Source organism: Convolutriloba macropyga, chromosome 11 (genome assembly GCF_964194025.1).
Source record: "Convolutriloba macropyga chromosome 11, txConMacr16.3, whole genome shotgun sequence".
Lineage (NCBI taxonomy): Eukaryota > Metazoa > Xenacoelomorpha > Acoela > Convolutidae > Convolutriloba > Convolutriloba macropyga.
The window spans coordinates 38,566,152-38,582,807 of NC_134478.1; the positions used below are offsets into that span (position 1 = coordinate 38,566,152).

Here is a 16,656-nt window from a genome sequence, read left to right on the forward strand (position 1 = left end):
TCCTTTATATTGTACAAACATAAAAAAATCGGAAATATTTTATAATATCTTGTAGAAACAGTAGTAACAAAGCCGAGAATCAAATAGCTGAAATTAAAACCGGTATAAAGATTAAATTATAGGTCACTGGAAACGTGTTGTGACCTGTCTTTACAGATACTAATCTACGAATCGACCGGAAAACTATTAATAAATGGCGAAGCTCAAAATTTCAAATACTTTCAAAAGTCATAAAGGACATAAGGTTTGCAACAAAAAGAGGTGGATTAGGTTGCAACACCTCAGGAAACCAGTTGGCCTTGTTATTAATGACACTAGGCCACGAGACTACAAAATAACATAAAATAAAGGAAGAAGCCAAAACTTCACAAACAATTTTACGACACCAATGTGTTCAAGGCACTGTATTTATAAGATGTTATCTGAAAGAACTTTAAGTAATCACGAGTTTCTCATCTGAACATCAACAGGTCTTCCTTATAAAAGGACTAAGAAATGATAACAAAAAAACATAAAATGACAGTATAGAAATCTCAAAAAAATGTGTGACATTCAATGATCGAAGCCATAAGTCAGAACAAATAACTAGCCGAGGAAAAAATGATGAACCGAGCAAAAACGAGACAGTTGAAAAACATTTAAAAAAACACTAATTTTTAAGTCATTAAAAATTGACATATAAACTGAAGTCTTTAAATAGGTTCAGTTATACGTCCTGGGGAAGCAATTGAAACATAGTCTTCGGGTATATGTTGTATTACAAAAAAAAGAAAGACAAACAAACTAAAAATTCTACTAAAAATTGCGGCAAATTTTGTCTGACCCCAAAAGCATCAACTAATCAAAAACAATTAACATATTACTATACGCCGTTTTTCAAGGCAATGCTTTTTCTTAAATATGCTTTCCTTCAATTGAAGCTGTTAATAATGTCGTAATTCGACAAAACAAAATGAAACTATAAAACACAATTATACTCAAAATATTTCAAAAAAACCGAAAACACGTAGTATCAAAAGCAAGAAGAAACCATTAGTTAAATATAAGAAGTTACAGCCGTTTCATTATAACGCACAGGAACTGCGTCTCGACTTGTTTTGACTGACACTACACCAGAAGTTGAGAGAAATAAGATAAAACAGTGGCAATGTTCAAAAATTCACCGACGATTTTTTGAAACAAAAATATGCAAAGTCATACGAGACACTGAATAACAACTGAAATCATTGTCTAGGTTAACTTACACCTCTCAAAAAACCAATTTCGTTCTTTCATTGCGGAGAATAAGTCAATGAACGACAAAAATTATAAACGAAAGCAAAACAAAAAAGTCTAGAAAATTTTACGAAAACAATTGGTCAGAGCCATAAAAACAATGAGCTTAACTCTGAATCATGTTTGCTGGTCCTCATTGAAAATATATCTTTCAAAAATTGAGCCCTGATTTGAAATTCTTGCCAGTAAATTACATAAAATTATAGATGCGCAAACATTTTCAAAAAAAGGCCGCGCCCTATTAAAATCAATTTTTTTATTCGTACGGATCCACGGTGAGATCAAGATCAGCCCTGATATTTCTGCACGTCTAAGAAAACACTCAATTGTTCAAAAGGTTGCGAAAGAGATCAATTTATAAATATGGCTGGCAAATTGCCAGAAAACAGCCGCAATAGCTTCGTAGTTCTGCAGTTTAAAAAAAAACAGTAAAAATACAGACCAAAAAAACTTTTCATTAAAGGATGAGATGTTATATTTTGATTAAGAATCTTTATAAATTATTGCTATCTCTATTAATTGCTCTCAAATAACCTTCATTTAGAGTGACACACATTCATTTAACCTTACCACTTTGAAATAAAGTAAAGAAAAATCCATTGCAAAGTGAGAAAGTCAATTTTGATAGTGAGGTAAGTCACGTGTGAACAAAAACTTATAACGCAAATGAACAAAAAAATAGCTTCACTAAGTGTGAGAAATGCCACACACGCACTTCATTTGAAATCGCGTGAACGAATGAAAAAGCAGATTTGAATCGGTTGTGACGTCATATGGTCGTAACAAAAATCTTGAGCAAATAAAAAACCCATGAGAAGACCAAAAATAGCGCCAGCTATCGCTGTGCGGCTATTAAATAAACGCATCCAAAATAAATAATGCTTTTTGTATAATAATTGAGTTTACAATTTGAAAAAACTTGGCAAAATTGTAATTCAAGACAACTTTTGAAGAAAACGGGAGTACAAATAGCCCTCTTTTTAAGCTCACGAAGAATATAAAACAGCAGTTTTAAGGTGTCAACTTACAACAAACTTAAAGAAAGTGGCTAAAAAACATATTTGGTCCAGTTTTTGACGACAAATTCTGAATTTTGAGAAGTTTAGCATAAATTCTAGACAAAAAACTCGGATCGAAATATTCTGCTACCCTCCTCTATCTTCAAAGATAAAATCAATCCCACTACTGTTAACAATTTCAACAGATTTTAGCAAAATTGACGAAAATTTGATCAAAAATACGGAAAAAGTGAACAAAAACCCATTTGAGTATATAGTTCCTCCCCCCACTAAAGTGGGTTGGAAAAATTATACAGACAACTGAATCCAAACAACTTTTTAACAGAACAAGCATTTGTGGAGCAAAGAAAAATGTTACAAATTTGCTAAACAATAGTGGGCTACTGCAACCAGAAAGCACGTGCACAAGGGAGCGTAGAAACTATTTGCACAGTGACACAGGGGCCGAAATAACTTTTTAATGTAATTCAAATTCTAACGCTGAAATTTGATATTACAGTACAACAAAGAATTATTCTAAGAACTGCCAAAATCGCCCTTCACGCTATAAAATTGTGTTTAAAAAAAAGTATGTCTTTTTCGGTGACCCGCATAAAACTTAGCTTATCCCGTTTTCGAGCAGAAAACTGAATAGTACGAAAAATCGCAAAAGAAAGACTACCAGGACTAATACAATTCCTACAAACTTCGTTTGAGAGCAATTATTAACCAACTAACGAGTGACATAATGGAGGCAGACGTTTCCAAAGTTCTCTTTTACACTGTGAATTTATGCCTACAAGGCTTGGAGGGCAACAAGGAACGGAGCAAGCAAGAAGGGTTCGTAGAAGCCGGCTAGGGGCGGTCAGATTAAGAAACACCCTTCACACCGTGAATTTACCTCTTCAACAATTTTTATGAATCACATACTTAGTGACAACCAAGGCTCTAACCCCGGGTCACCGATCATACAACTTTCTTTGATTTTGTACTAGGTCATATATGATTCTTAGTAACCATACTAGGTCATATATGATTTGTATGAATTCTTGGTAGTCATACAAGGATCTTATATGATTTCCTAGAAATCATACAAGGATCATACAAAAAAGTTCAAAGACTAAAAACTGTATAGTTTTGATTTTCCATTGAAGCTGAGAAAATTTCTTGGATTTCATACAAGGTCATATATGACACAAAATACATTGACTGGTGCCACAAATTCTCGTATAATGTAGTCAGAGGACTTATTAAATTATTATATCGCATTTGCAATCCACATTTGATTCTTTGTGTGCGCTAAAAGAAGAACATTGTGGTTTAAACGTATTCAGAAAACGAATTTGACGTGATTTGCATTTTTTCTTGATTAATTTTTTTTTATAAATGAGCATTTATAAGTATAAACTGGCTTCAGAGTATGTCGAAAATTTTGTTATTTGTTTGGACTTACTCTTTTATTTTGTGCCCAACATGCAATTTATATTGTACGTTAGGGTCTTATGGCGGATCACAATGTGATGCCGGGATATCATATATGTGATGCCCTACCGAATAAAAACAAAAAAACATAAATGAGTAAAGATTTTCAAAAAATAGATGTATGATTCTTGGTATTCGTACTAGTATCAAATATGATTTCTTGGTAATCATACAAGGATCATATATGATTTCTTTGGTTTCATACAAGGATCGTACTAAGAAATCAAGTATGGACAGTATGAAATCATATATGATCCTTGTATGAAATCAAAGAAACTTCAACCCGGGACAGAACTCCGCAAAAACTTAATTCCCACTGGCTACACCATTATACCCCGTTTCTCAAGAAGGAAAAACAGAACACTAAAATTCTACAGTCATACGATCTAGCAAAAATCGCAATAAAACCAGCGCGACCAATGAAATTGCTACAAACTTTATTGGAGAGCAATTAAAAACCTTCACAATCTTAAATAAAAAACACAAAACATAAATGCCTGCTCACTTCTAAACTTTCCAGCTCGCAGCAGCTGCTTGATAACTTCACCAGTCTCTTAACATTTCATGCCTTAACATTATAACACAATTTGGAGAAAAATCACCAAAATTTAGCTCTTAAAATTTTTCAATTATAGCCATTTTACCGCCAGCAGTAGCATCTGATCAATTAATGACTCCTTTTGAAGAGTTTACCATTTTCTCTAGATTCTGATTTTGATAATGCAAATAGTTCTTTATGTTCATTGAAGGTAAGATCATTAAAACTATTAATTTTTTTCAGGCCTTATTCAACCAACACCGCTTTTCCCAAATAAAGCAACTACTGACCAGGTCGACGCGTTCTTATGTACGAACCCCTTTATGAACTGTTTTAATGAAAAAACTTGAAATTTTCATTAATTTCTGGTCACAGAAGTTTTCCTTGTTTCTCCCCTTGACTTCGCGGGAACAATTTTTTTCAAAATTCTGTTATTAACTTTTTAATTTATTTATATATATTTTTTAACTATTTTTAATATTTATCTCAAAAAATTGAACTCCAAAAACGCGGTTTCTAAATAAGAAATGCGTTAATAATAAAAATTTTGCAAAAGAAATTTTAATTACGGGCTGGAAGATTTTGTGTCGGGAAAAAGCTCAGTTGACACCTGGAAGAGTGCTTACAATTGACTTCAGGTTACAACCGAATGATGACAGAAAAACTGCTCCCGAACTAATGCGAGCCCTAATTTATTGCAACTTGCTTCTGTCGATGGAGGAGGGAGGTAGCTAATTTATTGCAACTTGCTTCTGTCGATGGAGGAGGGAGGTAGTTATTATATACGAGTATCACTCGTATTCAAAATGAAAAATTGCCAATTTTAGCGCAATTTTCAATTGAAATATAGTAGTAAACTGTCACCACTTGAGTTGAATTGCTTAAAAGTGTGAAAGAAAATTAAGATCCAACAAAACACGAAATATCAAGGGCGTAAAAATCACGCAAAAAGTTAAAGATGTCAAACAAAAATTTTGCATAAAAAAGGATTACAATAATTGCCTCAAACTTCGAGATCAACACTCAATGACAAAAAAACCCACAGAATGCAAATTTACATTGTTATGTGTCTCTTTCAGAAGACAATATTAGTCAACATAGCCCTGGGCATATCATTTCGATTTTATATCAATCGACGCATAATCATCAGAAGTTTAATAGATCTATTTTTAGATAAAGAGACAAATTTATTTACAGAATAATTCTAAATAGAAGTTGGTCAAATCTTCAAATGCAGCTGTATTGTGAGTCCCACGTGAAATCATTCAACTTGCTCATATAGTTGTTGAATTCAAAATGCAAAATTCTGCAATATCGGGTATGAGCAAGTTGAACAGATTGTACATAGGACTAAAAAAAACACCTGCTTTTGAAAACTGTTCAACTTCTATCTGTATTTCCTACAAAGTAAACTTGTCAGTTTATCCAAAAATAGATCTATTAAACTTCTAATGGTTATGCGTAGCTTGATATGAAAGAAACGGTCACAGTTATGTTGACTAAAATTGGCTACTCAAACACGCAGTTTACCATGTAAAACTGCTATTTACGTTTACTTTATTCAACGAGTGTATTAAAAAAATTCAAGGAATTGTCACCGTTGGGAAATCTTTTAAAAATTGCTCTCAAACGACGGGCGATCGGTTGTCGCCAGCTGGCGGTTAGGGAAGCTAGCATTGGGGGGTGAGCTGAGTGAAAGGGGGCGGTTAAGCAATGGGGGGAGCGATGGGGGAAGGGTAGGATTGTGCGATAGCTGGACGAGCGGGGGTCCAAATCACCAGGGTGCAGGAGGATGAACGTGGTGTAGGGCAGAGGGTGACTCACGGGGTTCAGACTAAGAACCGCTCACTAAAATTGTCTCCTCAAAACAGTTTTCGTGAATCGGATACTTAGAGACTAGAAAGGGGTAACTCTAAGAGAGCTAGTAAGCCACTTATGCTATGCCCTCCGAGCGCTACCTGTTTATCGTGTTTGTGAGGACGAAAAGTCAAATGGGTCAGACGAAAAATCGGTTGCGCAAAAAAACCCATAAAGAAGACCACAGGACTAATATGATTGCTACAAACTTTGTTTGAGAGCAATTGAAAAATAACGCAACCATTATTATCCTAAACAACATACATCCGGAGTGAAACACAAAATCATGAAAGTGACGAAGCTGAGACTGATACAAAATTATCAGTTGGTTTGATTGAGCAACGAAACTCAAACTATGGCTCTTGTTTAACTTTGCATACCATCCCAGTATACATCATCCTCATAAAAAACAATTTAAAAGCATTTAATTACAGCATAATTCAATTGACAGTCAGGGATCACCAATAGCACAAATCACAGATTGCAAGCAATGCCCGATTCCAATCAATTATAGCTTTAAGGAATACAAATTCATATATTTACACAGCAAGATCAACGTAATAGATCAAGACATTATTAGCGAAGCAGTCACCTGATCCAGCATTTGCCACATGAACAACTTTCTTTTCGAAGTCGGTTCGAAACTCACACGAGTCCTCACATTTTACTTTTCCTTTCAAAGGCTCTTCAAGAACAGGAATTGTCAATGGACCTCCAATGGGATCCTCGTATCTGTAAATTGACAAAGAACTTTCGCTCTTAATCTTCGACGCTCGCATAATTCGTTTTTTCACCTTTAGGAGAGAATCACTCTGATAGACTGGAACTTTCACACTGAAATAACCACTGCAGGGCTGTGGATTTATAAATTCCACTAAAACATGAGGTGCCGCGTAGAAATTTGACATCGGTTTGAGTGGACAGCACTCATCTCGAATTTTGTCACTGGGTGCCTCACGAGCAGGGACAATCTCAATTTCTTCCAAATTCAAAGTCTGCTTTAAGTAATCTTTGTTGTTCGACAGAATCTCAGTTTCGGAGAATTGGCTTGACTGTTCAAATACCGAAACACCTTGAGCTTGCACGTCGGCTTTTACCTTCTGCGCAAAAGGCATGCTCTTTTTGGCGTATTTGTTGGACAAGTTAAGCTTTTTGATCTTATCTGCAACAATATTATTGGCTGGGAACTCATTGCTATTTCCAATATAGAGATCTTTCAAAGCGCTGATAATAGAATCCTGCCATTCTGGAAACTTTTCGGCAACGTAGATGGTTCCATGAGTTAGTTTTTCTTTTGGCATGTCCTGAGGTTTGACCCCTTTTGGGGGCTTGGGGTTGCTTTGAGATTGATGCCACAATCGGAAATCATGCGCCGCGTCCAGAAGATATTGGCAACTTTTTATCAAAACCTCGTCAACCTGTTGGGTTTCAGGCCACAACGCGTTCAATATGGATCCCTTTTCGCCAACAAAACTCCAAATATGTTCACAGATATGAGGACAAATAGGTGAAAGAATCAGAACCTGATTTTTGATAAACCGTTTGGTCAGACCTTTGTGTAACTTGCCCAGGCTCAGCTCTCTGTATCGATCTCGACAGGCCTGAAACTCGAAAAATGCGGTTCTGAGAGCATCTTTGTAGTTCATTTTGACATAGTGTTCTTTCGTCTGGTTTATCAGAGAGTCCATCTCGTTAGCAAACACTCGGTCACAAAAGAGCTCGTCATCGGGGCCGTCTCGAGTAACTTCTCCCTCGTCCTCAACAAACTCCCGAACCCATTCGACGAACGTAAAAATTCTTAAAATTGCCGTGTCAGCTACTTTTTCCAGGAAATTTGCGTCCTCGATGTTATCTCCCGCATCTGCAAGAGCCAATCGCATTCCATCGGCCGAAAACTTAGTAATACTTTCGCTCAAAGTCATAAAGTTTCCGGTGGATTTCGACATTTTCTCATTATTGATCAGAAGATGACCGTTAGCGTGGATGCTTTGTGGCCACATTTTGGGTTCTTTGGGCCAAATAGCAACATGGTTATACAAATAGTAAGTTAGATGGTTGGGAATCAAGTCTTTCCCGGATGCACGCATATCCACAGGGTACCAGTACCTAAACTCATGGCGTAATTTGGAAAGTTTTTCATCTGAGATTGACGATTTTGGCTTAGGAGCGTCATTGAAGAATATATAGTCCCAAACATCAGGTGTTACCTCTTCGGGTTTAATTTTTAGCAAACCAGGGACGGAACCATTCAAGTCTCCTTGTAGCAAATGGGCGACAGTGTAATAAGCGTTGTAAATTGTGGAGTCTGAGAGAGATTCAATCAACCAGGTTTCGTCCCAAGGAAGACGCGATCCCAAACCGTACGTACGGCAACAAGCATGCTCCTGCAACCAATCAAGAGTTTGAACAAAGTTGTTGTTAACTTCTTGCGAAAATGTATTCACATTCGGTAAGCATTCATCTCGAACTTTCTGTTTCCATGTCTCTTCACCATAATCCAGGTACCATTGATCGCAAAGGGCTACCACACAAACGTCATTTGACCTTGAAATGACGTTGCTCTCACACTCCATGTATTTAACAGCCAGATTCTGATCAATCATTTGTTGCTGAACAAGCTTCTTCGCCTTCTGGACACTTTGACCAGCAAAATCACCGACCTTAAGAACGCCTTCATAAAATCCCTTCATATACACTTCTTTTTTCGCGTCCGTCAATTTGTCGCTATCATTTTGCGATTGTATCTTCATCTGGTCACTAACAGTAACCGCTGCCAAGTCACCTAATCCAGGAATGTCGATGATGGGAATCGGCTCAAACGGCAAAACAGCTTCATCAGACAGTCCAAATTTCTCTCGGAATGCTGGTTTCTTTTTCAAATCCTTTAGCGCCATGTAATCGTCCGGCGAATCAGAGGGAACACTAGTCACAACACCAGTACCCTTGTCCTCCTTGATGGTCATCATCGGAAGTATGAACACCTTTTCATAAGATGTCAAAGGCGCTTTGATTGCCTTCCCCATCAACTCCTGGCCTTTCACATCGCATATTTTATCAACAGAGAAGTCTTTAAACATTTCCTGATACGCCATATTCCTAGCCGACCTTGCAGTGCTAATCCAGACTTCCCCATCTTTGGTAAGATACGCACTGTAGGTAATATCAGGATGCAGCCAACAATTTGTCTGACCGTACATCGTTTCGGGACGCAAAGTTGCAGCAACTAGAAACACCTTTGAATTGCCCAGTTTGCGCTTTCTCAATCCTTCATTCAACGATGGAACCAAGTCAATCAGTTGTATTTTGATCAGCGTATATTCAAGTGGACCAACGCCTTCACCTGTTTGTCTGTCATGATCCATACAGGGTTGGTTGTCTTTAGGCGAGAATACAGTGTACCGTTTTCCAAACTTGATTTTCTTACGCTCTTGTAACTTGAGAAATTGCCATCTAACAAAGCTGTCGTAATACGGATTGACATCGGTAGTAATGAAAGACCTGAAACACATTAGACCTTTTGGGGCCATCAGCATTATCAATTTTTTTTGGGGGGGGGTGTTGTTAGATTTCCACTTTTACTTTACGATCTATTTTTTCAAACTGAATCTATTGATTAGCATAGCCGGCAGATTGCCGGAAAATAGCCGCGATAGACGATTGTGGCCTTCCATGAATTGAAACAACTAAAGAGATAAGATAGACAGATCGACCACCAGTCCTTTAATAGACCAGTAGACTTTTGGGTTATAACCGCACTGTCAATTTTATGACACATACGGTCTAAAAGGTAAACGCCCTAAGAGAACTTTTTCTTCTTCTCGTTTCAGCGGCGTTTCACCCATCCTTGGGTGATATAGTCCGTGCATTTGCATGCACTGTCTTCTTTAGTAGTTGCAGTAGCATTTTGGGATTCTCAAGCAGGTCCACCTCCATCAGACCCACTAAGTCGACCACTGCTTGTACGGTTCTTGGACAATCCTGTAGAATATGTTTTTCGGTCTCTTCTTCTCCGCAGAAGGTACACGCGTCGTCTTCTGTTTTCCCTATTATGTACAGGGTGGCCTTGCTAACCGAGGAGGCTCCGGCTCGGAACTGGTTCACTGTGACTCTATCGGCTCGCTCCAGTCTTGTTTCTTCTTGTTTGTTGGAGAAGCGAGCGTATTCCCGGAACGACTCCTTGTCCTTCTTTCGTTCTCGCTTCAGTACTGCCAGGGCTGTTTGTAACGGTTTATCCACTTCTCGCTGGGGGAGAGCACATGCTGCGCCTGCCGCTTTGTCCGCACGCTCATTTCCATCAATTCCACAGTGGGCAGGGATCCAGTTGAGCCTGATCGGGATCTTCAGCTGGCTCAGCTTCCTCCAAATCGGGACACCCATTTCGCTATCCTGGCTGGCGGGACTTTGTTGTAGAGTCTGCAGCGATGACATAGAATCGTTTAAGAGGCTGATGTTGTTTCCATGTTCTTCACCTAATTGCAGGCAAATTTCCACCGCGGCATCAATTGCTGTCATTTCAGGTAGGTCCGAGGAACAGAACACTCCGGCGGCCTTTTGTACGATCCTTTCTTCCACTCTGGTCTGGATCACTGCTGCTGCTCCTCCATTGCCAGTTGCCTCTACGACAGCTCCGTCCGTGAACACTCTGATGCCACAATTGAGCGCGCTTTCCAGAAGTGGCTCTGCTGCTCTTTTCCTGGACTCCTCTGATTCGTTCCTCTTGAACATAATTCGGCGACGGACATGTCAAAGGATATGTCACCGTCCGTGGTCTCCCAGGGGCATGCTAGAGTGTTTTCCAGGTGGACTCTTCCTAGTTTGTCCAGCTCGCTAGCTGATGCAGTTTCCTCGGCTATTCTTCGCCAGCATCCTCGGAATGGTCTGAGCACATCATCGTCTGCGTCCGGCTGCTCTTCTCCTTGGCTGACTTTTCTCAGGTAGCCCTCATGAGCTCGGCTTTTTAGCCTCGGTTTGACCTTTCTGAGGGCAGTATCTCTGGCTGGTGTGCCTTCTGGTAGTCGTAGCACTCTTTCTCTCAGAGCGGCTGCCCTTTGTTAGGCGATGTTTTTCAATGGTGGTAGGTTGGCAATGGCCAATAGCGCTCTGGTTCGCGTGGGCCTTATGCAACCAGATACTATTCTGGCACAGATAGTCTGATGTTGCTCAATTGAGCTTCGGGTACTGGCAGAGGCCATGTTCATCCAAACTGCTGACCCGTAGTCCGCGGCAGCCCTCACTGTGCCAATATATGCAGTCCGCAGAGCATTCTTGGATGCTCCTGTCGACCAGCCGGTTAGCATACTTAATCCTTGTCTTCTGTTCTTCATGGTCTGCTTCACCCGCTCGGCGTGTGCCGTGAGGTTGAGCTGTCCATCCAGTGCCAGCCCCACGAACACAGGGTTCTTGCTGTATTCGAGTTTGTGGCCACAAATACTGACGTCCGCGCTTTTCTTGCCATTGGAGTCTTTTGGGTCCAGTGAGAACAGCAGCTGACAGCACTTCTCAGGGCTAAGCGAGACCTTCCATTTTCTGCACCACGATGCCACCGCATCCAGAGCCGGCTGGAGCTTCTTGCTGCATTCCTCGTTTCTTCCGTCAGCTGTAAGTGCTGAGTCATCGGCAAACAGGCTCAGCTCGGCTTTCGGAGCGTCTAGGGTGACTGCTTCGTGGATGTCATTGCAATACACAAGCCACAGGAGGGGGCTAACACTGACGCCTGAGGTAGTCCTTCTCTGAATACCCTGGTTTTGCTCGTCGAGCAGTTCTACTTCACATTTGACATCCTGTCTGATAGGAAGGAACGCACCCATTTCACAAAGCATCCGGGCACCTCCATGGTCAATAGCTTATGGTACAGGGCTACTCTCCAAACCCGGTCATACGCTCTGCTAAAGTCCAGAAGGCAGAGGACAGTCCTCCTCGGCAGCGTTTGCTCCAGATTGTAGAAGGCATCCTGGCAGACTGAGTTGTTCTTCCGTCGACCTACCCGCTCGGAAACCTGCCTGGCAGGGGCCGGGACATTCCGCTTTTCCAGGAAGTATCTCATCCTGGCTTCCACCAGTCGCTCCATTAGCTTAGCCACAGCGCTTGTGAGCGAAACTGGCCTGTATGACTGAGGATTGCGGGCTGGTTTCCCTTTTTTCAGGATAGGTATTATCGTTGCGCGTTGCCAGGATGTCGGGCACTGAGCGCTGGACATGGACAGATTGAACAGAGCTAAAAGCACCTCTGCTGCTGGTTATATTTTTAGCATCTCATTATGTAGAGAGCTTTTTCAGAATTGATATTCGAAATCAAAAACTTAAGACTAATACTAAAGAATTAGGGCATATGAGTTCAGAAGTCATATTTTTCGAGTGATGTGGGTCACGCAATTGACCTAAAAGCAGAAATGACGTCACGTACAGAAATTATAACTGCAAAGCAGTAAAAATCACTGAAGTCATTGAAAAAGTCAATTCCAAGAATCATCGATGGAGACGACGAGTTAAAAAAAACCACGATGTCCCCAATAATAGCCGCTATCGCTTCGCGGCTATTAAAAACACTTCTTGGAAGTTCTCAGCTGATTTTAAAATTAGAAAAGCAAGTCCAGCTACAATTAGAATAGTACAAGGAGAATAGGAACTATTTTTTTAAAAAAACTAATTATGCTTTTTGGATCCCAAGATTAATAATATCTATATGACGTACAACTGCAATTCACATCATAAGAGTTATAAAAAATCAGACAATCATTTTCAAAAGCCTTAGGTTGTTATAGCTACAACCAGAAACGCAGTCCAAGGAAAAATTTCCATATGCGGAATCAGATTGAAACAAGGAAATAGCAAAGAAATGGTTATGATTTCCGATAACGATAGGAAACTCGGCTATGTTGATTGCATAGCTACCAATAACGATAGGAGACTCAAGGTCAACAATGAGGATTAGATTTCGAATGTGTTGATTTCATAGCTACATCAGACTGAAATAAAAAAGAATGAGGTGAATAACAGAAAAAAAAACAAAGCAACAAAAAAACGCTTCGTGCACTGATGCCTCTCTGCTGCTCTATATACATGCGCAACGGAATCTTATGAGAAGCTTTGCCTAACACGGCTGATGAGAATAGATGAAATCCTGCTCAAAGCATTTAATATAAACTTTCACAAGGAACAAAGTCAAATATAGACTCTGGAATTATCTAAGTCATGCTCTACAATAAAAGAATCCATATTAGGCGACGTTTTCTTTCCAAACCTAAAGATGCATGAAAGAGACCCCAACGTGGACAAAAGTCATCTGCGATGTTTCGAAAAAACTGCGCGAGCAGACCATTAAACTATTTCTAAACCTTGAGATGTCAACACAGTATGTGCAATTCTGGAGTCCAGCTGGCAACTGATAGATGAAGCAAAAGCTCAATTAACGGGCGGACGTTACATAGAAAGATAAAACTATGATCAACTGACCTCGAATTAGATTAACCTTATGTCCTCTACAAAACTTGAATTAATAACTGCAGAAATCAGTTTTTAAAGAGAGAAGTCGAAGAGCAACCACATTCTTCAAAAGGTTTGACTCGAGCAACTACAATCAGGCACAAAAATAGAAACAAAAACCCCGAAAAGGACATTTCTTAAAACACCAATTACCTAATGAAACTTTCTTTCAACCTAAATTAGCTGCTGCCGCAGATCTTCATAATGAAATCTCGGGAAAAATTAAAATTAAGAAGTGCACTGGAAAAAAATCGGACTGGAAGTGCACTGGAAAAAATCACTAGAAAACAAGAATGATCTTATAAATTTCCTGAAAAATTAGGACTAATATCTGCTACAGAAACCTAACGCAAACGTTTCCTGCAGAACACGTTGGGAACAAAGTAATGAAAAATTAGTGGCAAGCTTGAAGTTATTGCAAAAGAAGTACATTTTAGTTTCTGGTTGGTTTCACACCAAAAAATACTCGCATTGCTGTAAAAGTAAATTAACTTACCGTATGGAAAGACAAAGTAAATGTTGAAACCAAAATTCTTTCCCGCAAAATGAAATCTCACGGGAACTTGCAGAAGAATGCTTTGCCAAACCAGGTAAAAACCAAAAAATCTTTATTCAATCATAATTATCAAATAAAAAGTAACTTCAAAGTACCAGTAGTATTTTTTTCAATTATTAGATGTCTAATTGTGGAGATCAAAAACTCAAAAACTGGGGGTAGGTGGGTGATGTCTGTAGTTTGAATAGGGAGAAGAGACTGTTATGGGAAGAAAACTTTTCGTAATGAACCTTTCACCTTAATATTTTTAGGAGTTGCTAATTTCTGTATTTTACCTAAGCTATTGTCACTAAAGCCCAATGTTCGAAAACAGAGGTAAAAGTTCTGAAACAGAAGTCAGTGCAAAAACAAAAGTTATGAACAAACTTGCGTCAGCTAAAAAAATCTGTGGAATCTCAATACTCCTCTTCGAGTCGTAAAAAGACCAAAACGTTTACAATAATTGCTTCAAACGTCGTCCCAGAGCAATTAAAAATAATAAGATCAATTCAAACCAATCGGAATAAATAAACTGAAAAAATTAGATATCCCTTAAACTGTCAAAATTTAACTCACAGTAAATATGCATACTTTTTATTGAGAAAAACAAAAATATGCTCCTGCAAAAAAAACCACGTTTCAAGAGCTTTGATATAATGCCACTCTTGTTTTTCAAGGATGCGTAGAAAATTTCCGAATCGGTTTGGGCGAAAAGCCGCCCACGTGTAAATATTCTCCCATTCCAGGAAATTTGGGAAGTAATCGTTTGAATGTCGTTACCTTCTCCAGTCGGCTTTCAAACCCATTCGTGTCAAGTCAGCCATCGCAATCGGAGGGAAGTACTGCAACCAATAATTTTCATCAGCAAATTTTGGAATTTCAGATTCGGCAATTCCGATGGCCTTCATTATTTGCCACTGATACTTGACACCACCTGTTTTGGCAAGAACCTTACTCTTCTTCGCTTTACCAATATTCGCGATTCCTGCTTGAATATCGTATTTGTTCTCAGTTTTAACTTCTTGAAATTCTGGAAATAATGGTGGATTTCCATACAGCTCCATCTCCTTCACTAGTTTATCGGCACAAGCTTTTATTGGCATACCCGTACAATGAAAGCCGAAAGGGTACAAAACATTCTTGCCTAACAGACGCTCAAAACCAGCTGCAAATTCACATTTCGAAACAGTGAAGGCGTGTCCCAGATGTAAAACGCCGTTCATGTACGGATAGGGAAACGTACACATGTACTTAGGCTTCGAAATATCTTCAGGTGCATCCAACTCAAAAATCTTCGACTCTGACCACTTTTTCTGAACACTTTCCTCAATATCCAACAAGACACCAAGTTTCCCTGTTCCCTTGCGCTCTAAGGATTGCTTCGCAGTCATATATCTGAAATGCATTGATAGTAACAGAAAATATTTAAAGTTGATGAAATTACAGCAGAGCGTTAAAGACTTGAGGTTTGTTTGAGTGGTGCACAAAGCTTCCAAAAGAACCTTCTCGAGCTTATGCCTCCCCGTTAGATTCGATGCACCCCACTCCTTGAAAATCGGAGACAACTCCACAGCTACTCATTGCCGTTTATTCACCTATCCCCATTCGTGAGCACGAAAAGGCAGATCGGTTAGATAAAAAGTCAATCAACATTAAACTCCAATATTAATTCACTTCACTTACATGAAAGCCTCCAATGGCCCGATTTTAGAGACAAGCTTGGAGACATACTCAGTATTTAAGACAAGCTTGGACACATATATTTTAGAGACATATTCAGTTCATAAAATGATTGTTTTGCATATATACTAACAGGCCCGCAAAACCATAACAAGAAAACCATTTACACGAATGAGGTTTAAAAGAAGTTACGCTTTCTGTTTCGCACTGAATCGGGCTCGAACCCATACCCCTCGCTTAACAGCCATAGGTCTCACCACTTACGCTAACTGAGCGTATTGCACTTGTCCTTCGCTTTCTACAGCAAATTTCTGGACAATGGCGTTTGTGAATCGCTTGTTTTTCCATGCTTAATGAGCTCAAAAAATGTGCATAATACGAGCTTATATATGATGGCAAAGCGCGTCTCAAAACACATTATCAGCCAGGTTGCATGATTAAGGACCCTAAAACATGTTACGATAGGAGCAACGTTAACGATTGTGCTCAATTGCGACTGCTGTTTAATATAATAAAGGAAGATTAGACAATAGGACTAAAACTGCTCAAAACTTAGTTTCATAGCAATTTTGTGGTTGTTTTAGTCAAAGACAAGTTTAAATAATTTTTAAATGATTACATTTAATTTTTTAAACCTGAAAATGAACGAAATGTTCGAAAACGTTCGTTTTAGTTAATCAATTTAAGTTTTAATTGACAATTACTTCTCTGCATCTAAATTTATAAATGTATATATATATATATATATATATATATATATATATATACAGTACAGAGGCAACATCTCTAATGAATTTGTAAAGAAGCTCA

At 38.9% G+C, this 16,656-nt stretch overlaps 1 protein-coding gene across 1 annotated transcript; it reads right to left on the reverse strand.

Annotated features, from left to right (window-relative positions):
* Positions 1-6,559: 6,559 nt before the first annotated feature.
* On the reverse strand, positions 6,560-15,584 carry LOC142349795 (leucine--tRNA ligase, cytoplasmic-like). The gene is made up of 2 exons (XM_075401567.1): positions 14,947-15,584; positions 6,560-9,648 (listed from the first exon to the last, which is right to left on the reverse strand). Exons 1-2 carry the CDS (start codon positions 15,570-15,572, stop codon positions 6,690-6,692), a joined length of 3,585 nt encoding a protein of 1,194 aa, XP_075257682.1. The 5' UTR covers positions 15,573-15,584; the 3' UTR covers positions 6,560-6,689.
* Between the last annotated feature and the right edge of the window lie 1,072 nt (positions 15,585-16,656).